Source organism: Papilio xuthus, unplaced genomic scaffold, assembly GCF_000836235.2.
Source record: "Papilio xuthus unplaced genomic scaffold, Pxut_1.1 DF827777.1, whole genome shotgun sequence".
NCBI classification, from domain to species: domain Eukaryota; kingdom Metazoa; phylum Arthropoda; class Insecta; order Lepidoptera; family Papilionidae; genus Papilio; species Papilio xuthus.
Window position 1 is genome coordinate 578753 of NW_013530872.1, and position 25925 is coordinate 604677.

The window sequence follows — 25925 nt, forward strand, 5'->3', positions numbered from 1 at the left end:
ATAACGGTTTTTTTGTTAAATACAGATTTTTTAATTTTCTAATCAAAGTAAAGTAGAGCGTCGGTGGCTCAGGGGTCAAGCACTTGAATTGCAATCTGCAGGTCCCGGGTTCGAATCCCGCCATGTACCAATGTGTTTTTCGATTTCCCCTTTACATATGTACATTTATCCGACGTTCTTACGGTGAAGGAAAACATCGTGATGCAACCTGCTCATATCTGAGAAGAAATTCAAAGATATGTGTGAAGTCAACCAACCCGCACTTGGCCAGCGTGGTTGACTATGGCCTAATCACCCATAACTTTGGGTAGGCTCATAGCCCCTCGATGGGGACGTATAGTGAGCTGAAGATGAATCAAAATAAAGGCACTAATATACTGACAGTCACATATTTTGAGAAAAAAATAAAATAAAAAAAATATTTTATTTCAGTATAAGTTGATCTTAAAACTTAAAGATTTTAAGGTTAAAAATAACATAATAGTCATAATTTTTAATCACATAAAATCGTCAAAGGTGAGATAATTATTTTTTCTTTCACTTTTAACAAGAACGTGGTTTAAAAATGCTTTTAACAATAATTGTTTCTTAAAATGAGATGACAGAAATGTGCAGTTGGTAAACGATTCCATGAGTCTACAACTGTACAACAAAAACATTGTCATCCTTTTCAGTCATATTGAAAAAGACAGATAACAATATACTTATGTCACGACAGTTGAAATTTACAGTAAAGGTGACATGTAATATAACTTTGTTAATACATTTTCCTGTAAACAAGAGGTTTTACGAATGTAGCAATCAAATCATCATGTCGGTGTGCAAGTTACAACTTATCATTACATCTCATTATTGATAATTTTTGTGGTAAAAAGAAATGAAAATGAAGCAAACTTTTGTATCACATTGTAAAATGCCCGGTATATTATATTTTTGTGCCAAACGTTACATAATGTTTATTAACATATAGCTGTCACCCGATACTTCTTCCAGACTATATTCTATGTTTTGATACCTTCTAACATATATCCATCCATTCATCCATACATCCGAACATTCGCATTTATAATATTAGTAAGATTTGATAATCACTAATGTGTGACGTTTATGGCCACGAGGCATCTCCGGAACGGCTGAACAGATCTAGCTGAAATTTGGCATAAATGTAGAACATAGGCTGGAAGAACACATCGGCTATTTATTAACTTTTAAGCCCGGACGAAGTTGCGGGTGACAGCATATAATCTAATAGATATATAATTCAAAGAAATTTAAGAAAAATAATGTTTCTTGATAAAGCGCTTAAGACTGTCCTATGTGAAACAAGACGAATCTCTTGAACGTAATATAAAAATGTTTTCGTTCGTCGTTTACATAAAAAACAATATCTTATTAATCTTACTAATGTCATAAATGTGAATGTTTAGATGGATGGATGTTTGTTTAAAGGTATCTCCAGAGGAGCTAACCAAATCTCGCTAAAAATTGGCATAAAGAACACAATCTTGAAGAACACATAGGATAAATTATCTTTTTTTTTTAATTCCGCGCGAAACAACCACTAATAATGCATACAATTGTTAAGAAACATTTGATTTGTAACGTTCTATGCAAGAAAGAATGATATAGTCTTGATAATAAATGGCATTCGTTGCGAAGAAAAGGTTTACCAAATTAATTGTTCTCTATTCAGCTGCGCTGATGAAAATCTCTGCTATTTATATTTAATTAATCATTGTAATAGTATATGGGTTACCTTGTATTGTACTTCGAATAAACGGTAAAAGACAATTGATTTTAAGCTTTGTGAATTTGGAATTGGATTCAAAATCGATTGATAATTGTTTTAGTAATTTTATGTTTGTTTAAAGATCGTTACTGCTTTGATTAAATGGTAACGTTTTTTTTTGTATTTTTTAAAAACTATTTGAACAAATAATAAAAAATCAGTTTTAATGTAAAATACGTAGAATTACTAAAATAATAAAAATTAGTAATAAAAATATTGTATACTGTTATTAAGGTAATTTAAATTTAGAATAATTAAACGAACTAATTTGTTTTTAAATAACAAAAAAACAAATGCGATTATTTTTGGACAGAAATAAAGTTGTTTTCCAATAATTACTGTCATAAAATTAAAATAAAGTAAATAATATAATTTTGCACTATATTATTACTCTTTCCAAATAACAATTGACTTAAATCCATCACAACTGTCAGATATAAAACAATTAGGAATTTTTCAAAGTCCATTGTTCATTAAGTTCTCATGTCAGTCAAATGTTACGCAGTGCTTTTGTGTTGATACTTTTCTCTTGCACCGCCTTACCATAGAACTGCCCTGAACGTATTTATAAATTAACCAGCAAACGCCCGCGACTCCGTCCACGCGGAATTAAAAATAAACATAATTAGTAGCCTATGTATTCTTCCATATTATGTTCTATATGTATGCCAAATTTCCTCTTGATCCATTCTGCAGTTCTGTAGATACCTTCAAAAAAATATCCATCAATCTAAATATTTGCATTTATAATATTATTAAATAAGAGAAGTAAGACAAGAATTATAATTGTTTTGTTAAAGAGAATTGAAGGAATAATAATACGTCACTGCAGTAAAATCCAACTGTTATGTGGTTCGACCCCGGCCTAGTTATTATTTTAAGAGAAAATATGGTCCAACATATTACGAGGTTGTTTTGACACGCAAATAAGGGTATCATAGTTTAGTTCAAAATTATTTAAATCTGAGAAGTTTACGTAAATATAACCAACAAGACAAATGAATAAGCAGGGTTATACAGAGTGCATTCGCTTCAAAGCGTTTTTATAACGAAATTCAAAAATGGAACTGACGCGCGACTTATTATTTAGTTATCGTCAGTTCCATATATTTGTGAAGTTCGTTGTGGAATCGCTTCCAAGCATATGTACTTTGTCTAACCCCGATGATCATTGCCGGAATAGTTACTCAGTGTTATCTATAACCATGAGAAGAATAGAAAAGAAATCAGTCTTTTTTTAAAGTAAGAAGGGAGTAGATAAATAAAGAGGGGAGGGAATTCCGTAAAGTTTTAATCTTGAGTTTGGTAACATTACGACATTTCTTTACCGTAGTTAAAAAACTTTATTACCATGTTAGTTTTACGTTTACATTGGACAGTTATCTATATAACTTGTTTAATTTTACTTTCCATTAAGTTTAATTGATAGATGAATAATTTATTAGATTACGTATTGATCAGGTAATATTGATGATTACTTGATATAATTTTATTAGGTCGTTGCAATTTCTCGATTCACAACGTGTTATCTTTTAGAAAATATTATAGCGATATTCCAAAGAAAGGGTAGTTAGAACTCGTAGCAAAGATATCTGGAACTAATAAAGGGAGATTAGTGTATTACTAACTGGATATTTCTGACAAACTAACCGTAGGTTGCTGAGACTCAAATCCCCATTTAAAAAATATCATTATCTCTGTTTTGTTAAAGATAACGACTGATGACGAGTATTTTATACAGAGATTTTGGCCTGAGAAACCCACGATAAGTGAGTCACAAAACCATTTGTCACAATTGATTGTCAATTGTTGGATGTTTTACTACGACAATGTATTTTAAAAACGTAAACGAGTTGTAAGTTAAGAGTTAACAGTAAATAGGAATTACATAAAAGCGGGTTGAGGTTACAAAATATATAATAATATTAACGCACAAAGATCTCGCGGCGAGTGGGGACCGGTTTGTGAGCTGAGAATGTTTTGTAAGGACTTATGTAATATCAAATGTTATATATTATCTGTTGTTTATAAAAATAATTATATATTTTACAATGTAGAGTAAAGTAAATTAATAATCAAAACGAAGAACGAAGGGAAACATAATTTTTTTTCTCGCGGACTTCTGGACAAAATAAGCAATAGAACGTAACCTCTTAAGGACTTAATTATATTTATTTGAATATAGTTTTAGAATTACTTAATCAAAGGTTAGGTTTGGAAGTTGAAGATGCTTTAACTTTTGTTAATAAAATAAGTTATGTTTACATAAATATAATATTTCTTTACGATCCAGATATCTCGTAGGTGTTGTTAACACAAGTAAATTGTTGCAATCGACCATGAAAACGCTAACAATATGTCGCGGGCACGCGAATCACTTTTACATCACATGCACTAATATCTTCGGCAATTACGTCTTTGTTTCAGACACAAGGTCGAGAATGTTGCGCCGACTATAACTCGACGTTTTTTGTGAATGGTTGTAACCTACATTGATTCGAAACACCGTCACACACAAACACACGAACGTTAACGCACACATACATTAATGAGAATAACATTACTTAAGGCGCTTTTCCACGATGCGTGATTCCGAGGACGGACGCGAGGCGACCAACCACAGACAGCCAGGCACTTAAAAACTCTAAGCTATCGTGGAAACGCACCTTTAAAAACCATCCGTACATGTGAAAGATTCGCATCTCATTGTGCAACTTATTGGCAGAAATACAATGTTTTTTTGAAAGGAAATCCTAGAGATATGCAAGAGAATTTACGTCGTTTGATTTATAAACACACCCACATTGGAACATTGACCCGGCGATGTCTTTTTATAGTAGTGTTGCGTAAATCGCCTAGATCTTGAGTAGTATACGTTCACGCGATAGCTAACTGTGAGAAAATAATAATAAGCAAAATATTGCCAATATAAATATGTTAAAATTTTCAGCAAATAAAATAATAAAGGAAATTCCTTAGGTGTCCTAATTCGTTTGACATGTGCAACTAAAATAATGAAGTTATATGCTCAATAAAACGTAGAAATACGTTCTTTTAATGGATTCAGTGAGGTTTAATCGGATTTTCGAACCTTTTATTAGAAGTTCGTTTGCGTGATTGTGTCGCAGATTGTAATTTAATTATGTAAATTGACCACAAATCAACGTGTTTTATATTCAATATGTCATATCCAAATCAAAGTAAGGGGATATGTCGATTGTTCTGAACGATTGTATAATTACGAAACATTCTGAGTATCGAATATCCGTACGCTTGTTTTTCCGCTGTTTGCGTTACATTTGTGACTTCTCACGTGTTCTCGTAAGATGTTTGTAATTCTGCAAGACTCGCTTATTTTGCACGTATTGATGCAATCACAATGTTATTAACGCACTATACGCATCTTAGATTTAGAAGAATTTTAATGAAAGTAACTCTTTACGATTTAAATCCTTTTTATATCTTCGCAAATCTGTTCTCATGAGTAATTTTTTTTATATCCCTTTTTCTGTTGTTCACCACATAGAGCTCTTTTGTATTGCGGAGAAGAGTTCTTTGAAATTATTATAGTGCTTTCGATAGCCATCCGTGTGGTGGCGGAGCCCAGTGAAACTGTAAAGTCGTCTCATCTAGGCAAACAGCGGCAGTTCTAAAAAAGCCATCCCTGTGTGTGTCGTCAGACGTAGGACAACCCTTATCATAATTCTACGATCTTTAAATTCAAAAAACGAACATAAGTTTAAGAAAAAATAATTTAATTGCCTAACATAATTGATAAACGTTCACTCAGTGATATATTAAATGTTGAACATTCAAAAGTATTATAATAAATTAATTAATACACACATTTTATAATTTACGTTATTAATCCTCTATGTCCGGATGACCTCGGGTGTCAATTCTAACGGATTAATATTTATGTTTTCTTGATGCAACTTACACTGTGACGGTGACGCATTGATAGTGCTGTTTCAACATCCTTATTAATAATATCGATTAATATAAACTATCATTAACTGCCGCTCTTAGATCGTCAGTTAACAGCACCTTAGTGTAGTTTTCTCATACTAAAACTGTACTAAGTGATTCAGGAACTATTAAATCTTTCGGCCGTAAGATCCCATTCGCAAAGTTTTTTACCGCGCGTTAAAAAAGCGTTTGAAAAAAACAAATGCATTTTAATACGGCAGCGCTTTTAAAACTTTTTATCGCGAAGTTTTGCATTTTGAGCGGTGAACGAATGAAATACGAGAATAGCGATTTTCAAATATTCCTTATTCGGGAACCGCCATTGCTGCGTTTAAACGAGGCGTTGAAAAAACGCCCGTGCGATTGAAAGTTAACAGCTTATAAAAGCATGTCTAAAATTCTATGTTAATATACACAAATGATAACAAACCGTTTGCGTATTTCAAATAAGAATGTTATTAAAACAACTGTATCGTTAATGTTTTTTCTCTATAATTTTAACCGTATCAAAGACAAAGATTAGAAAGGTTTGTTTTCATCAAGTTCAAGTGGAACAGTTAACCTTGGAACTTTATTTTAGTTATAATATTTATCAGTTACTAACATTGATCGAATTACGACAATAGAATAAAACTAACGGAACTCTTTGACGTATAATTGCTTTTTAAATAGAGAAATATTTTAGTTGATAAAAATCAAGTTACTCTGGATATTGTTATCTATAATTACTGTCTAGTTTTCATGATATCCTTTCGTATGTCCTGGAGTGACGTCACAAAAACAATTGAATCCTCTCGTTCATGTGTAAGGTTCACAAAATAATATTTCGTATTGGTCCACCTTTTTTTTTGAATACGACACTTATTTCTTGCGATATTTAGGATACAGTTCCGAGCTATTTTTGTTAAAAATTAAATTAGATTTGAGAATTGTGGTGCAAAGCGATTCTGCAATTTCTAATAACTTAATGAGAAAGATGAAGACAGGGGGCTAATGTTTTTTTTACTTTTTAGCTTAACTGTATTTTTAATACAAAAGTTTATGGAATGATTACAAAACAAATTATAACATTTATGAGACAATTATTCACAATTAATGTTTTCTTGAATATTATATTTACTAAATTGAATAAGAAATATTTAAATAATATTTTCGTAACTCGTTTTTTATGCAATAATGCTCGTTAAATAAAATAAGTAGTGCATGTTAAGTAAGCAGAAGGAAACGTTGGTCCAGAACTGGTTGAACCTCGACAGCTCCATAACCGTCGCGTTTATAATCATATACTGAACTCTACCGCCTGCGCTGCTCCCATTTTAGGGTCTAAGAGTTCAAGGTTACTGGTCCAAAGTGAATTACGTAAACACCACCGCGTAATCTTGTCAACGTATGTGAAAGTACTATATGTTCTAAATGGTAAGATTTATTAGGACTAACTGTTTGTCCGCGACTACGTCCGTCCGTGTATTATAAAAAAATAAGTAGCCTATATGTTCTAGATATATGTCAAATTTTAGTGAAATTCAAGCAACCGTTCAAGAAATCAAAACAAAGATCCATCCATCCATACATCGAAACATTTACATTTATATATCATCACTAGTAAGAGAAGAATTTAATCCTTCTGTACTTGTATGTATAGCAACACTGCATAAAGGATGTTCAAATTTGTGTCTGTGATAATTTTAGTTGCGTTTATGGACTTACGTTGCAATTAACAATGCATCAATCAAAACAATGTTTTGTTTTTTATTTTTATTTTACAACAGGTTGTATTAGATACTAAAGTATAAGGAATGACGAGGTTATGACGTCTGTTGTCGCTCTTTTTCCAAAGTGACAGTACTTGTGCCTTTATGAAAATTAAACTATTCAAACTTTCGTGAAACATTATACTAAACTGATATAAAAACGGCTAAACACTCACGTATATTCGTCCGGTGGCGGCACCGACTAGTTTCGAGCTCATCGGGAGCCCTTCATCAGGATCAGTGGTACTGGTATTATTTCGCGGATGCAGCCCGTCGCTCACTGATCCTGATGAAGGGCCCCCGATGGGCTCGAAACTAGTCGGTGCCGCCACCGAACGAATATACGTGAGTGTTTAGTCAATTTTATATCAGTTTATGAAAATTGTTGAAAGCTAATTATGTAACAGTAAATTAAACAAAAATAGTAAGTTATTCATAATTTTTGAACATGTTAACTTTCGAATTAATGTAACTTTCCATATTTGGATCATATATCGATACAACTATTTAATTAATTTATTTCATAACAAATGGACAAGGTAATACATGAATTACGGAAATTGTAACGTTCGATCATAAACCTCACAAATGTAATAATAAAAAAAAATCAGAAAAATTTTGAACAAAATATTTAGTTGACCGATTTTGGAAAATTTACCTTGAATATTGATTTTTCACATACAAAAATAATCATAAATAACGTAAAAGTGTATTGTTATTGAAATGCTCAAGTAATTGGTTACCGGAACGACCTTTCCTCTGCTTGCAAACTTTGTATTAACACTTAATTAATTTGAGGAAATATTAAAACGAATTCTTCACAATTATACGCATGAAATTATCAAGTACGATAAGTTATGATTTAAATACACAACTCGGAACTATATACACGTAAAATATATAGTAGAGGTTTTTTTATAAGAGAAGTGGGCAAATGAGCGGCGGGAACACCGAGGTGATCAACGACACCCATGGACATCAGGAACACCAGAGGAACTGCAGATGCGTTGCCGGCCTTTAAGGAAATGGTATGCATCTTGAAGGTCACTAAGTCGTATTGGTTTGGAAATAATAGAGTTTAAAAAAAAGTTAAATCAAAGACATACTGGATTCTAAAAGAAAAGTGGATACTTTTTATCAAACGTAATGACACTTTCAGCTAACTTGTACACTTGATGTACGTCACTTTACATAAAGATAAGGCTTGATTAAATCATTGTAAACAACTAGCTGTCGCCCGCGACTCGGACTGCGTGGAATTAAAAAAACTTAGAAGCCTTTCGTTCTTTTACACCTATGCTCAATTTCAGTAAGATCCATGCAGCCGATCTGGAGATACCTTCAAACATCCATACATTTTTTTTTATAACAGAAGTGGGCAAACGAGCAGCGGGAACACCGAGGTGTTCAACGACGCCCATGGACATCAGCAATACCAGAGGATCCGCAGATGCGTTGCCCGCCTTTTAGGTGGTGATAAGCTCGCTTCTTGAAGGACCCTAAGTCGTAGCGGTTTGGAAATACATCCAAACATTTTCAATAATAATATTAGTAAGATATAACTTTATAATGATAAGTATTTGATCACGAATTCGATAAGAACTTAATTAGACGTAGAACCATGTTATGAATGATCGCCTTCAATTGGTCATACCATATTTCGCTGAATAAGCAAGAATTCCAGATTTTTATTAACACCTCTCCTGAATCAATACAAAGTAAATTGACCTTTCTATTGTAACAATTAAAAATAGATCACACGGACACCAGTTTAAGGTTAGTTTTTATTAGTAAAATATTTAAACCGTAAAACATTCTGGATTTATTTATAATAGAGTTGCTAAAGTGATTTTTTTTTCGGTGAGTTTTTATCTGAAATTTGATATTAGGTCGAGGTTAAAGTAAATTATAATTAGGTTTTGCAGATATTATCTAATCTGAACTCGTCGGTATCCTTTTATAATTTTTAAAAATAAATACGAACAAACAAATGAAGTTTCTGTTTGAGTCGTCATACATTAAATTGTTTATTAATAAAGTACATTGTACAAGAATATGATTATATAAGAAGAATTAAATAAAGTAAAAAAAAGCAATTTGGATTTTTTTTGGGAAAAATGATAGCTGTCTTCTTAAAGCGAAAGAAAAAATCGCGAATTTAAAGGTAGGTGTGAAGTCAAGCAATGGGCCAGCGTGGTGGACTATGGGCTAGTCACCCCTAACTTAAGTTAGGCTCCGAGCCCCTTCTGATTACATATAGTGAGCTGATGATAATGATTGCTGTCTGTCAGCCCTTTGTTAAAGACATGTTGATTATTTTGGTATGTAATAATTTCTTCGGAATGTTAAGAAGTACTTTAGTGTAAAGTGCGTAATTTCCAATGATCGAGTTTCCGCGTCGACTGCACGTAATCGTTTCTCACAAGGACTCTGAAACTTCGAGTGCCTGTTACCTTACACGTAATACAATTTCCTTGTTCATATTTTATATTAAAGTTTTTAATTTATTCGTTTAAAGTTTTAAAGTTTATACAAAGACTCTACATAGATGTTACGCTACATATATTTTTATTTCTTTGGTAAAGTAATTTATCAAACAATTTTTTTCTTTTACATTTAACAGTTGACTCTACTATACTAATACTTTAGGCAATATCTCTAACTCAGGATTTAACTTAGTATTAAAAAAAATAGAGACTTAAGGGTGGATAGGAAGTGAGAGTTTTACCCTGTACCCTTAGGTTCTATGACAATTGACAGGTCTTTGATTATATACCTTCAATACTGTGATTTAAAGCTAAAATTTAGCTTAAACATTTGGTCCATTTTATACAGTATGGGGTCATGTCTCCTCCACAAATCCTTTAAAGTATCACTAGAACTCATCCTTTTTTCTGCCATATACAACTGCTGATATAAACGTTTAAACCAGGATTCTAACATAAGTCAAAAATGTCAGTAATTAATATAAAACAACATAATTAAGTTGAATAAGAATCGTGAGATACCTAAGTGTGTATGAAAAAACTATTTCCTTATTTTTTTTATTACTTGAAACAATTATTATGCAGGAATTATTTCAAATGAAAGTAAAAATTTTTCACATAACTTGACATATTTAATTAAAACACGGTAACTCTAAATAAAGTTATGAAGTTAAAATAAAATTATTATAATTAATTAATCTCACACTAATTAAGTTCGAACTAAAATGTAATAGTGCAAAGATTTAAATAATTTCCGTTCCTATTAAGATGTCTACATTTTATTTTTACGTAAAACTTATAAAATTTTCACTCATGAATATTATTCTATTTAAAAAAACTACACTAATAATTAAAACAAACATCTTTTGTTTGTTTTAATTTTTTTGTTACTGGCTACTAAAAAAAAATAACGCGCGACGTCCGTCTCGTGGCTGTCGATTCAACGAATACGAAGGAGTGAGCTTACCGGTGGCGGCAACCCTACGCCGCATCCAGACTACTAGGGGGGCAATGGCGAAAGTGCTACCAAATAACTACCTATAAAAACACAACACACAGTCCAAACTACATCCAGTTCGAATCCCAACAACCATCGTTCAAGAGGCAAAATGAGAACGACGGTGAGTGATAAATTAAGTGTAAAAGTGTTCGAGTGATGTTCAGTGACGACTTCAAAAAAGTGTTCGCAAGTGTGTCCCGTGACCAAAGTGATCGTCAGTAATATTAGATTAAATCTTGATAGTGACACACTTTTTTGAAGTCTTCACGCATATACTGTGGGGCATATCTTTATATCATTCAAAATTAAATAGATCAATCGAATTAAATAAATTAGACGATTTACGTTTACACATGCGATATACTTTTAATTCAATAAACGGCAACTCGTAGATGTTAACTCGATCGTTTTCTGGATTCAATTAATTTTATAATTAATTAATTATTTATAAGCTTTTCGAAGCTTTCTTTGAACGCACATCTCTACATACGTATTTTTATTCCAAATTCAAATCTTTAACTTCCATCATAAAACTTAAATATTCCGTCTTAAATTCTTAACGTCAATAACGGTCATGTCAATAATTATGAGCAAACACTTCATTGAAACATTCACTACGAATAATTTGCAAGATTACCTTGCGACGAATACTTATCTATTCTCGAACAAATTCAGTAGCAAATACTCGTTATATTGCAATTACTTTGAAGAAGTTAAGTAATTTCATCATAAATACGTCTATTAACATCAAACATCACTCACAAAAACCAATGTAGCAACGTTATTATATTTTATAGGCAAATAAACTTTAAATCTATACTTTAAATTTGTTACGTAGTAGTAGTAGATAAATATACGTTGTATTTAATGAACAAAAAAGAAATTAATTCTACATAACATTATGTTTAAAATACATATCAAGATTGATATTTAATTTTTGGTGTAGTATTACAATTTGTGGTTTAAAATGAGTATTTTGACTATCAAATTGAAAATTAAAGAATTTTAACAAGAAGTTTTCCATCGCCCTAATATTAGAAATATATTAGACAATCCCTGTATTGCGTCACAATAGATTTCTCTTCCGATCAAGTTTGACAGGTTTGTGACTATCGAAACAAGGAAGAGAAGTCAGGAAACCTGAGTGTCTATACTCCGTGTGTATATGCCTGACTCCCTCGTGTTGTGTAACTTATGCGGGGGAAATAGACCGTCTCTAATTCACTTACGTAAAGGAAAATTCTACTCGTTTGACAAGGATTGTATTTTATGATCCTTGTTTTTGTTACAAGTTGCGTGTAATTGGAAATGTAGCGTAATATTCAGCGCATAACGAACAGCTTATAAATGTTAACATAACAATTAATTAGTCAAATAAATCACGATATCTTTTTAAATGCACACTTTTATCGTTTTAATGTTTTTTGAAATACTCTCTATATCTTAGTGTAGGCAAAGATAGAGCTTTTAATAACATAGTTAGATATACAAATAATATAAATATGTATAGAGAATTGCGTAAATTATATCTGCATCCTGTATAACCTGATTTACCTTAAAAGGTATGACGACTGGTTTATCCACTTTAGAATTTGTAGCTTTTGCAACGAAAATATGAATAATGAGACAATTCTATACTACGCAAAAATTATATATCCTGTTCTAAATCATTTTACTTCATACAATTAAAATCGTGTAAAATAATTACACCGACAAATTAATACTAAACAACTGATTTACATAAAAGTAATGTTTTTAAGCGTAAGAAATTTTACATACATTTACAATTTTTAACATCCTGTAGCTTAAACGGCTTGACGATTTGGAAATCACACAATTTTCTTTTAACAGATAAATTTACTATTATTTATCAGTAATATTGTGTTTTATTGTGTTCTAAATTAGATGTTAGGTTACGTGGCAATTGGATTGCGAAAGTGCAATCTATCCTTAGAGGGCCGATTTGTAGTTCCCAGGCCGTTCAGTTCCCACCCATTAACATCATTTACGTACAAACAATGCAAGATTGTGTTTTTATTTCGTGAACTGAGCTTTTGTTCTTTGTATTACGAAACGTTCCAATTTAATATAGATAAATGGAAATTGAAAATTGTAATTAAATTATAAATTAAACTAATATATATAAGAATAATTCCTAATAAATCTTTAATTTTATGAGGCATTTTAAATATTTAATTTAAAAAAATTTAATAATTTTAAAAGCTTAATAACTCTATCGGATTGTTTACGTTATAAATTCAAAAAAGTTGCAAGACAATCAATAATTTGGAACCGATTATAACTAACTTAAATATTTTATGTTTCAAGTTACATCGTAGTTATATTGCATCGTTATTACCGATTAAATGATGTATTTAAAAATAAACTCAGATGTTGCAGCTTCTTATGTAAGTGCAAAAACTTTTTCCATCCGAACTCCCGTCTTACAATCCACATTCTTATGTCGTCGATATCAATAAAACTGTCTTAATGATGACTCACGGAAACGTTATTCAACCAATTACGTACACTTACGCATTTACTGTTACATATAACTGAGTTTTATTTTTTATTATCACTAATTATAATTCATGAGCTTCTTTTTTATTTAATTAGCATAATTTATTTTTACGTCTGTCACATTATTGTTAGGCATACGCAAACACCCACGCCATACGCCACTGAACGTCGGTGGCTCAGGGGTTAAGCACTTTACTTGTAATCTACAGGTCGTGGGTTCGAATCCCGCCATGTACCTATGTGGTTTTAGATTTACATGATGCAAACTGCACATATCTGAGAAGATTCAAAAGAATTCAAAGATATGTACGAAGTCAACCAACTCTCACTAGGCCAGCGTGGTTGACTATAGTCTAGTCACCCGTAACTTAGGGTAAGCTCCGAATACCTCAGTGGGAACCTATAGTGAGCTGGCATACCAACATAATTTTTTTTTCTTCATAATAAAGTCATACTAAAAATCTCAGTGTTGTAAAATTTCAAAGAAATTTTGAACACTTTTATTATTCAATGTTACCCAATTTTGGATTTTAAAATATCAATAGCCACAAATTGCGTGGCTTACACCTTTTAAGGCGATAACACATTGCAACATAAACCTTGATAATATTCTAAAATTGGGTTTTTCATTTATAAAACCTGTTTAAAATCCTTGATGCTTATTTATTATACTTGCTTTTTAGAAATAGTTAATAAATTATAATATTAAGTAGATGAAAACAACAGTTTTCAATATTTTTTTTGTCAAACTTATGTTTATATACATAGTAACTTAAAAGTGAAATTAGAATGACCTCGTATATTTTGTTTATTTTAACATTCCAGTGTCAATACTTGTGTGGATTCCTAAAAGATTTGTAAAGCGACTCATTAAAATTCATACTTAAAACTAATATATTTTGCTTAATCTTTGTATCATCGTAAGCAGTTTTAAATTAAACCATGGATTTTATAGGATCAAAATGAGTTGTTCTGAACATAAAAACAATTGCCTACAATTAACAGCATTGTGACATGGCGACAGTATTACAAAAAGTAGCATTGTGACGTAGGTTAATTAGGGACGTATGATGTTGACAAACGCTGTGACATCAATAAGCCAGTGCGAAAGAAGTATGGCAAGAAATGACACTAGTTTCTAGACATTTTTCTTAGTTTCATTGAAAGATTTTATATTTTTTATAACGAATAAACCGGCACTTTTTACGATAGACGATAATAAAAGTTATATGATATCGTAAATTTCAAAACTCCTAAAGTTGTATCAACAAACACAATTGTCACTGTTCACGTAACGTTATGTTATAATTTAGAGTCGTATAATGCAAGCAGCATCTATCAATGTTGACTATTTAAACAGATTCAATTTATCGCTGTATCCGTCCACTTTCTTGATTATCTAATACACTGTGCAATAATTTTATATATTTATATATATGTTTTTGCATCAATTGTTCCAGATCTGCCTAGTTTTCCTGCTGGTAGCAGCGGCTGCTGCCAGCGAGAATAAGTCGACAGAAAGTAAGGCGGAGCCTTTGGAGAAAAAACTGGACAAACGTGGTCTCCTGAACCTCGGCTACGGATACGGAATCAGCGGCCTCGATATCGGCCACATTGGTCACGGCTCCGGCTTCGGCGGCGCCTACAACGTCATCCAGGACTCCGGTCTCGCCCACGGCTACGGCTCCATCAACCTCGGAGCCCACACTGATACCCTCAGAACTATCACCCTTGTCAAAGGAGTACCAGTGGGCGTCCCCGTCGACAGACCAGTGCCGTACCCAGTGGAGAAGCATGTACCGTACCCCGTGAAGGTTCCCGTACCGCAGCCCTATGAGGTCGTCAAACACGTGCCTGTTCACGTGAAGGAGTACGTTAAAGTTCCAGTCCATGTGCCCGCACCTTACCCTGTCGAGAAGAAGGTGCCCTACCCCGTCCATGTTCCAGTCGACAGGCCTTACCCCGTTAAGGTTCTCGTTCCCCAGCCCTACCCCGTTGAGAAGCACGTACCTTACCCCGTGAAGGTACCAGTGCCCCAACCCTACCCCGTGGAGAAACACGTGCCATACCCCGTCGAAGTAAAGGTACCCGTTCCCCAGCCCTACCCGGTCGTGAAACACGTCGGAGTTCCAGTCAAGGTACCCGTCGACAGGCCTTACCCCGTGCACGTGCCCGCTCCCTACCCCGTCGAGAAGCCCGTTCCCGTCGCTGTTCCAGTTGAGAAGCCAGTCGCCTACCCCGTCCACGTGCCCGTAGACAGGCCCTACCCCGTGCACGTCGAGAGGCCCTACCCCGTGCCCGTGAAGGTCGCCGTGCCAGAGCCCTACCCCGTCTACAAGCACATTCCCGTTGAGGTCGAAAGGCCCGTAGCTTACCCCGTGAAGGTGCCCGTCGACAGGCCCTACCCTGTACACATCGAGAAGCACATCCCAGTCCCAGTAGAGAAGCCAGTGCCCGTGCCCGTGAAGGTCCCCGTGCTGGTCGGCAATGGTGGCCATGATTTCGGTGGCCACGACTTCAGCGGTCACGACTTCAGCGGTAGCGACTTCGGTGGCCACTACAGCTATGGAAGCTCCCACTACAGCCACTAAAGTATTATAGATTTAATTTCATTTAGTTTATCCGCGAATCAATCACCTGCGCTATTTATAACTCGGCGAGTTAACGGCGGCCGGGACACCAGCAAGCATCGTTCTTTTGTATATTTATAATATCATTTGTATGAAATGTTATGATTCTTTTGTGTATATGCGTATGTACGAGTACGTTGTGATGTAAAGGTTACCAATTTCTTAGGTTAAGACTGTAAAAATAAACAAGTAAAAAATATAAAAAAGCAACTGCATTTTATTTATTACGGAGATAGACTTGTACCTAAGTGAAGCACAATGGCTGACCTTGACGCGGCGGTGGAGGCTGGTCACAATGACACGCCTCGCTCTGCACGACTGCCTGTCGCGGCTCATGAGTTACACCACAAAAACTTTGGACTTTAACAATAATAAATTCAATAACTTTGCCATTTAAATATAAAATAAATAAATAAGAGCAATTTAAGATATGCATTACTTTAAAACGGTCATTTTTTACATGACTAACTTATATAAAAAACTTAATTTGCACCTTGTGTAAATCAACAAATAGGACTTCAATAAGTCAATTTGTTATTGTAATTGTTGGTCTAATATTTGCAAAAAATACAAGTTCTAAGATCCTAAAATAGATTGTTCGCTTTTTCGGCGAAATTTTAAAAAAGTTTTATCAGAAAATTAGAAGAAATAGTTATACAATCAACAAAAAATTGTTGCCTTTTTGATCATGTAAAGTTTTTTTTTTATATTTAGTTACGTAATAACGTTGCACTGTATAATAAAGTAAATTCTCAAAAAAAAAATAATTTAATAAAATGTAGTCCATTGTTACCGAGGTAGTAATTTCTTTATTCCTAGTGAGGTTCTTCCTTAAGATCAAACTATCTTATTACATATAACTAAATCACTTTTGTATTTTTTAAACTCAAATATTTTTTTTGAACTAAAGATTTGTGTAAGATGGTTAACGTATTGTTGTTTTAACTTTGCAAATTTAATTACTACGGTTAATCTTCCGGTTGTTAAGATGTAATCGAAGACGGATATAAAATGTTTCCGTTAACGTGGGAACATAAAAAGGTCTAATGTTTACCTTCTCGTACACAATGTATCTTTATAGTGATAATAACGCAAAGGGTTTTTACTAAAGATTCCAATGAAAGGGGTAGGCAGAGGAGAGGATTTCCATTTGAAATGGGGACCTGACTAGTCATTTTTTTAATTTCTTTTTTTTTACTTTCATCGTTTTTATAGACTTTCCTTACCTACAAACTTAACGAGTTGCACGTTTGTTTTCGTTTTCCCAATAATTTTCATTTAAAAGAACTAAGTAATTTTTAATAAAAACTAGAACTGTCTTCGAGATTTTATAGATTCGAGAAAAAGATTAGGCAAACTTGTATAAGAATAAGTCCGAAATTCGCGAATAAGTTAAGAGACACAATTTACTTTTAACTAAAACATCTATTTGCGAGAATCAGGAGTTAGTTCCAGATAATAAATAAAAAAAAAGATTGGTAAATCCAACGCCTAGTCAAAGCGAGCATTCTATTTAAATTTTATTCAATTTAACATTCTCCGTTTATTTTTAGTTAAACTCAACAAAAACTTGAAGTCAGGAGCTTTTTTATTAAACGACAAAAAAGGGCCACTCCCCGCTCTCGTTTACTTAGAACTGTCACAGATAGAAACGACTTAATTTTAAATTAACTTTAGCTTTGTTCTCTTTTTAGGATGACTTAAGACTTTTTAGTCTAGTTAATTTATTTTGACATATTCAAATAGCTTATCACTTTTATAAAATTAAAGAACACCAACGCAGTTCCTTTCTGCCTTTATCTTACACTAACTGTCGCTCGCGAGTCCGTCCGATATTAAAAAAAAAAACTTAATAAGTAGCCTATGTGTTCTACCAGACTATGTTCTAAACAAACATCTATCCATCTAAACATTCGCATTTATAATATTAGTAACAAAGTCAGAATCTAAGTATCTTCTGAATAAACTCTCTAGCTGCACTCAGAATCGATTAAGGATTGCTATAAGTCTAAGAATCTGATACTAAACACACAAAAATAAAATTAACTAGTTAACGGGTTCAGTAGTTTTTTTATACTTTACTCTGACCCTTGCATATCTTGTGATTTCCGCAAATAATGTTGTCCTCATACATACATGAAACAAAGCTTGTATTATGCTATTGTTAAGACATTCACATAGGCATAGTACAGTCGCGCACAAAAACTTCACATGTAACAAATTAATTTGTATAATAGACCCATTCTATTTTGTTAATTATGATTTTAATTGCAGTTTTGCTATTAATTCTTACATTTTCATTAATACTTCCGCTTAGGTTTTTCTATTATTTTATTATTCATCATCAGCTCACTATACGTCCCCACCGGGGGGCTCGGAGCCTACACTAAGTTAAGGGTGATTAGGCCATAGACAACCACGCTGGCCAAGTGCGGGTTGGTTGACTTCACACATATCTTTGAATTTCTTCTCAGATATATGCATTTTATTATTAACGTTACAAAAAATTAGTAATTCTTTAAAATGTAATGACAAAACTAAATTGTTTCTCCTAATTTTAGTATACTCTAAATAACACTTTCAACGTATGAGAAAATTACTTACAAAAATTATTATCTTATAGTTTTCAAAAAGAATTAGAGGGATTACTCATTTGTTAGTAGGTATAAGACAACCGATGAAAACTCACAATCATGACTGTACAAGCTGTCATCCGCGACTCCGTTCGCGCGAAAAAAAAACTAAGTAGCCTACGTGTTCTTCCTGGCTGTATTCTGATTCTGTCAAATTTCAGCGAGTTTCATGCAGCGGTTTAGAAGATACCTTGTAACAAACATCCATACAAATATTTGCATTTATAATATTAGTGAGAACTAAGATAGTAACATTAAAAAGGAGTATAACAGAAATAAAATTAAATTCAAATTTGCCTACGTAACATTTTTATTGAGTATGTTATTCAGTTTAGTTCGCAAGTTGTCGAGAAAATTTTAATTGGCATTCGTTACGAAATGTTACAATACCTTAATAAATTTAATATTTTGGTTTACTTGGGTAAATAACAAGACAATTTTTATATTTGGAACAACTAGCGACTACATAATATATACAAAAATATAATATATAACAAAGACTAAGTAATTATGTACCCAACAACGTTGTTCACAACTATAGTAAAGAGAAGAAAGGAAAGAAAACAGCAATGAAACTATTCATACAAGTAAACAAAGTCACAAAGTAGCAAGTAGTAGTAGACATATAGCGCCATCTACAAACAGCTTAAGTAAAATAAATTATGTTAGAATAATAAAGCTATACGTAATCGATTACGAAAGTACTTATACGTTCTAGTGTGAGATACCACCGATAGAGGGCCCCGACATGTTTTTGTATACAGAGATTGCAAAAAAATAAATCTATTAACCCTTAATTCGACGAAATTTTTTGTAGCAAAAAACTGTTTTTTTTCTAGTAAAGTCATATTTACGTAATTTTCTCTAAACTATAATAGTTCAGTAGTTTTTTTTTATTAGTTGTTCGTCACACTGAACACCATCGAATTAAGGGTTAAATATATATAAGAATCTTTAATTAGGTAAATTGGGTATTAATAGTTAGTAAATTTTAATCGGACAAGAATTTATAAAACGTACATATTTCTTAGTTTCTATGAATTAAATAATCATATCTATGAACCAAATAAGTAAATCGAACAATACTAACATTAAAATTGTGAATAATTATGGCGGAATGGATCTCGCAAAAATTTGGCATAGATGTAGAACATAGTCTTGAAGAACACATAGTGAGTGAATAGGCACTTACTAAGCTAGCGCGTACCATCTTTCGACCGAATCTCCACTTCACCAGGTAGGATCGTGGTCAAGCGCTAGCTTATAAAACATAAAAAAAAACATAACCCAATAACGATTTTTTTAAACCCGTGCAGAAAAATTCGAAAGTTTCAGCTACTGTTGTTTAATTAACGGTAAGCAAATTCTTTATTCAAATTCCTGGATCTTAAATTAAAATATTACCTCCTTATGAATGATTAGTCAAGATTGGTCACAAACTAATTCTGTAGTATAACAATTACGAAGTGTTACATTTAACCGCTTGCAAAAGCATTCAGATATATCATTATAATGTTACAATATTATTGCGTAATGAAGAGGTGGTCAACTAAGTGTCTACTTTCTCTTTAAATAAGCCTTTAATATAGACCACTTGATATTGGTCATACTGTTCTAATTATTCACAACTCTACAGTCTAGTCGTATAATCAATGCTTACGTTTTATATTATAACTAGTTGTCGCACACCACTCCATCCGCGCGGTTTTATAAAATAAACTTAATTAAAATAGCCTATGTGTTCTTCCAGATATAATTTACATGCCAAATTCCAGCTAGATCAATGCAGCCGTTCTGGGGATAGCTTCTAACAAACATCCATCTAAACATTAGTACTTATATAGGCTATAAGTTTTATATATAAGGATTTATATATAAGTATTATATATAATTTTTCGTGTATGGATTTTAGTCTCAGAAATCAACAATATGTTTTGTTTAATTATCTTATTAATTATTTTTAATAACATTACTTAAACTTATTAAGTAAGATTAAATAAATACATACTTAAGGTTGTGTGTACGCGCATTTACATAATGTTTTACTTTCTATAACAATGTTTACGTAGAGAATGAATTCAGGTTATTTGTAGATCTACTCTACTATATAGATACTGTTAAGAATATATGCTACACTATAAAAATCTTTGTAAAATAGTACTTTAAATTGAATTTTATTAAAAAAACGGACGAAAGATTTTTTTTTTAATATCATTATCATCATCATCATCAGCTCACTAAACGTCCCCACCGAGGGGCTCGTAGCCTACCCTAAGTTAAGGGTGATTAACATTAATTAATCAATCACCAAATAAAGTAAACAAATTTCAATACGAAAATGAATAAATAAACTTGTATTATCCATAATCTGAAAGTCTGTGCTAACTACGATTTTCAGATTTCAGGAAACAGGGGTTCCCCGAAATGTCATTGGAACTATATCAGAGAAATTAGTTACGGATGTTGAATTCGTCATGAGTCGTATGATTTTTTAGTGTTTTAATACACAACTAGTTGTTGCCCGCGACTACGTTCGAGCGAATATAAAAAAAATAGTAGGCTATCTGTTCAGCCAGACTATTTTCTACATCTGTGCCGAATTTCAGCGAGATCCGTTGAGCTGTTCTGATGATACCTTCAAACAAACATCCATCCATCTAAACATTCGTATTTATAATATTAGTATGATTTAAAACGAAACGAAATGTGTTTTGATATTATTTAAATTGCTGTAGAAGCAATTTAATCGACATTATAACATTGGTAGAATATTTATTTTTTACGTAGCAATTTTTGTGGGTAGATTTAATTTTTCCGTTCTCATTTTTAGCTAATCCTCATATTTATTTGTTATCTTTTTCAATATAACTTAACCCATTAGTGCATAACGTTCGATAAATCGGACACCAATAAAATTGTTATTTTAAAAGTTATACATATTTTACTAACCGTTTATTTTTTTAAACAGTTGTGTAATATATATTTGAAGTGGTAATACTGTTGGTATGACATTCCGAGAAGCATAACGTCCGATTTATCGGACGGGCTATAAAATCTAAACTTTCATATTGATTTAATATGTTATACAATTTAACGGTCAAATACACTCGAAATGAAAATATATTACAGTGATCATAATGAAAAAGGCGTTAATAAACTTTATGCACTAGTGGGTTAATATAATAATGAAAATTAAGTTATGAATTTATTATGTCGTATTTTCAAATTGAAAGTACTTCGAGAATTTGATACTTTGTCATGAGATATAGTATGTGACAACAGACATGACAGACATCAACTGTGTATTTAGTTACTCGTATAAGTTCAAGAAGGAAAGTTTCAGATTGACTTTAAAAAATATTTTTATTCAATCTTACTTCTTACTAATATTATAAATGCGAAAGTTTAGATGGAGGGATAGATGTTTGTTTGAATGTCCAGAACGGCTGAACGGATCACGATGATTTTTGGCACACATATAGAACATAGTCTGGAAGAGCAACAAACTATTTCTTTAATACCGCGCGGACGTAGTCACGGGCAATGGCTAGTTATTATATATAGTTATAACTTTGATAAATCGATGGATGGATGGATGTATTTAAAAGGTATCTACAGAACTGTTTAACACAGATGTAGAACATAGTCTGGAAGAATGCATAGGCTACTTACTAAGTTTATTTTTAATACCACGCGGACGGAATCACTGACGACAGATTGTATTTCATAAATATGAAAGCAAACGTTTTGACAATGCCTCCTTCACCTTTCGACCCAATGATCTTTTCTTAAGCTTTGATTATGTCTTGTAAAGGGCTTCTATTTTAGAAAACCTTCACCCGTCATAAGCCGGCAATAAAACAAATCTATAAATCTTTAAGTATCCAACACTAGTGAGTCCGTATAAAAATTCCATAAAAGATTCCTTTTCTAACAACGAGGAACGTAGAATTATTTCTCTAGCGAAGTAAAGTCGAAGATAATTATCATCAGCTTACTATATGTCCCCAATGAGGTATTGAGAACCTACCCTAAGCCAGGACTGACTAGGCCATAGTGATACTGGCCCGGTGTTGGTTGGTTAACCGAGGTTGATAATTGATGATAAATAAGGTTTCTTAATAATAACAATTCTTACGGTGAATGAAAACATCGTGATGCAACCTCTATATATCTGAGAAGAAATTCAAAAATGTGTAAAGTCAACCAACCCGCACTTGGCCAGCGAGGTTGACTATGGCCTAATCAACCCTAACATAGGGTAGGCTCCGAGGCCCTTAATGGGGACGTATAGTGAGCTGATAAAGATGATAAATAAGGAAGCTTGTAGAAAATTCCTTGATAATACTAATTAACTCTTTAAAAACAAAAGCTAGTTAGCTTTTTAATTTGATTATAACGTACTCTTCAATTATTTCAACCAGCACATATTGATTGTTGTTAATATAGATTCTCATCGAATTATACTTACATATATAATTGCTACTGGCTGTAATATACTCCACTATAAAAAGGTGTAAATGGTATAAATTAACAGTGGCAATGTATAAATTTCATCGTCTACTAACTTTATTGTATACAATAATTATTTTTTATCTCACTGGAGAAGTAGAGTGAATATTTGTATTCATATTGTAGTCTTTGTTTTGTTAAAGAGATTGAAAGTGATGGCGATATTATATAACTAGTTATCGCCCGCAAGTCCGGCTGCGCAAAATTAAAAAAGCTTAATTGATAGCCTATGTGTTCTTCCAGACTATGTTCTACATCTATGACAATTTCAATGACATCCATGCAGTTGTTCTGGAGATAACTTCTAACAAACATCCATCCATTCATATAAAAATTAGTAAGATAAATGTCACGTCAGTGGAATTCTATGATTGTGAATAATTTTACTTTTTACATTTAAGAAACAGACTCAGTGCCCACTGTTTGATATAACAATTAAAAAGAAACAAGTTAAGAGAAAGCGAACAGCATCCAAAAAGCCTAACAAGCGTGACCATACAACCGGTTATATTAAGATTAATATATTAGTTTCCACTGCCGAAACATTTGTACGAAACATATCGCCATCCTTCTCGTATATTTCCAAAAGGAAGAAATAATATAAAAAAATCGTGTATTGCCAGGGTCCATATAACAAGAAGTCATTACCTTTACCTATTAAGTCGTTAGCTACTTATTGTCTGACAAGTTACTGATTATTCTATCAAATAAATTCACAGTATATGAGTTAGCTTACAAGTTGCAAAACTGTGACAAAAACTAAATCAATTTCTGACGGTTTGGAGGTCACTTGATTATTCATAGATATTTTTAGCGAGTTTATGCCAATAAGATTCGGATTATATTCGTTCATATTTGCATTGCTTAATTCACTAGAAGATAATAATCTAGTTTTATAGGTTATAATGTTTCAGATTTTGCATCAAGCGATGTTAGGGTAGATCAAGGTGGGGCGTCGCAGGCGCTAGAGTCACCTATAGTGGCGCGCCTGCGGTGCCCCCTAATATACCTTATCTTCGGTAGATTTCCTCCGATACCAATAAAGGGTTCGCATCCATAATCACAGAATAATTGTCACAGATCAGGTTGTGCTAATAAAAGTTTGATTTGACCTTTGAATAACCACAATCTCAGAGAATACGGATTAATTTTTATACAGTTACATTTGTTTATAGTCTTTTTGATTATAATATGTTTTCAAATGTCACAAATTCATCTTTTATTCTATGCAACATATAGAATCATTAGGATATCGTAAAACAGAAAAATAAAAGCGATAAGCCATTTACATTTTACGCAAATTGTTATGTGACCATTAAGATAAAAATATATTTATGAGATGTTAACACACGAAAATGTGCAATTTATATATTTAGTAACGAAGAGTTCTTAAATCAAATACATACAGAATAAATAAATAAATTTAACCACTATAAACAAAAATGTCTAATGAAATACGTCGCTTCCGTAAAAATGCATAAAAAATAGAGCCAACATTTATTTGGTTTAAATATCACATCAATGTTTCAAGAAACATTTTCAACGAAAACTACACAATTCTACTGTAAAAAGTCTAATGTAGTGACGTCACAGAAAGTAGCCAAGGTATTTCATCCTCATCTGCATTGCAAAGTTGAAAGTATAAGATGATATTACTCGTATGTCTAACGACTCAGAAACGCTTTGCATAAATTAATTAAACATTCTGATGATGTGTTAAATTCCACACTACCAGTATAGTTGAAGAGAATCTTCATCCATGCTGTAACAGCAGTAAATGTCTCGTTGCTTTACGGTCATAACACTCTTTCCACTAGCGCGACTACTCGTACCATTACAACAATGTTTTTTAACACTGAGGTCGCCGGGACTCCCATAGCAATCGCGCACGATCACAGTAGCGCGGCTATTTACTTAGTGGAAAAGGAGTCTTAGAGGCATGTTATATACCTAATTCCTATCTATACATATTAATAAAATTCTAGTGTTTGTATGTAATATCGAAAAAAGTAATATTTCATACATATGATGTATTGGCATCGTTCGTAAGAAAAGCAATTTTTTAAATTTTGAAAATAGAAATAACGGCTGAACCGATTTTGACATTTTGACGGGAATGTAGATTATGCACGCGAGCATTGTACAGGCTACTTTTGTACTCAACGCTGACGATGTCCAGGGTTAGTACTATTGCTTACTAAAATTATTTTTATGTATACATTTTAAAACACATCATGCTATTTTCTCTATGGCTGGTTGGCATACTTTATGTTCTTCCATATATCTATCAGCTGTTATTCTCTTTCAAGCAAGTAACACCTTCATCTTAATCGAAGTTCTTTATTTTCATACTACCTGTCGCCTGCGACTCCGTCTGCGCGGTATTGAATAAAACATAAATAGTACTCACTGACGCTTCAGCTATCCAACAGCGCTTTTAAACAAACAAACAAACTCTTCCGCTTTATAATATAGTATAGAAATACACATTATTAATATATTTTAGTGTTTAGTAACCACATCAAATGTATGTTTTGCAATCTGTATAAAAGAATTCACATAACCTCGGAGCACCACGCCCACATTCATTTGTTAATCAATGCACTATCCTAATATAGTAACATTGCAACTAAAC

The 25925-nt window shown here is 32.7% G+C and overlaps 2 protein-coding genes across 2 annotated transcripts in view; one reads left to right on the top strand and one right to left on the bottom strand.

Annotated features, from left to right (window-relative positions):
• Window positions 1-25925, bottom strand: part of Ance-3 (angiotensin-converting enzyme Ance-3) — a 101295-nt gene that overhangs the window by 25141 nt on the left and 50229 nt on the right. The gene's annotated exons all lie outside the window — the stretch shown is intronic.
• CPG13 (cuticular protein glycine-rich 13) lies at window positions 11089-16352 on the top strand. The gene is given in 2 exon segments (NM_001312463.1): window positions 11089-11116; window positions 14976-16352. Coding segments are annotated over 2 exon segments (1143 nt in total). The 5' UTR covers window positions 11089-11104; the 3' UTR covers window positions 16107-16352.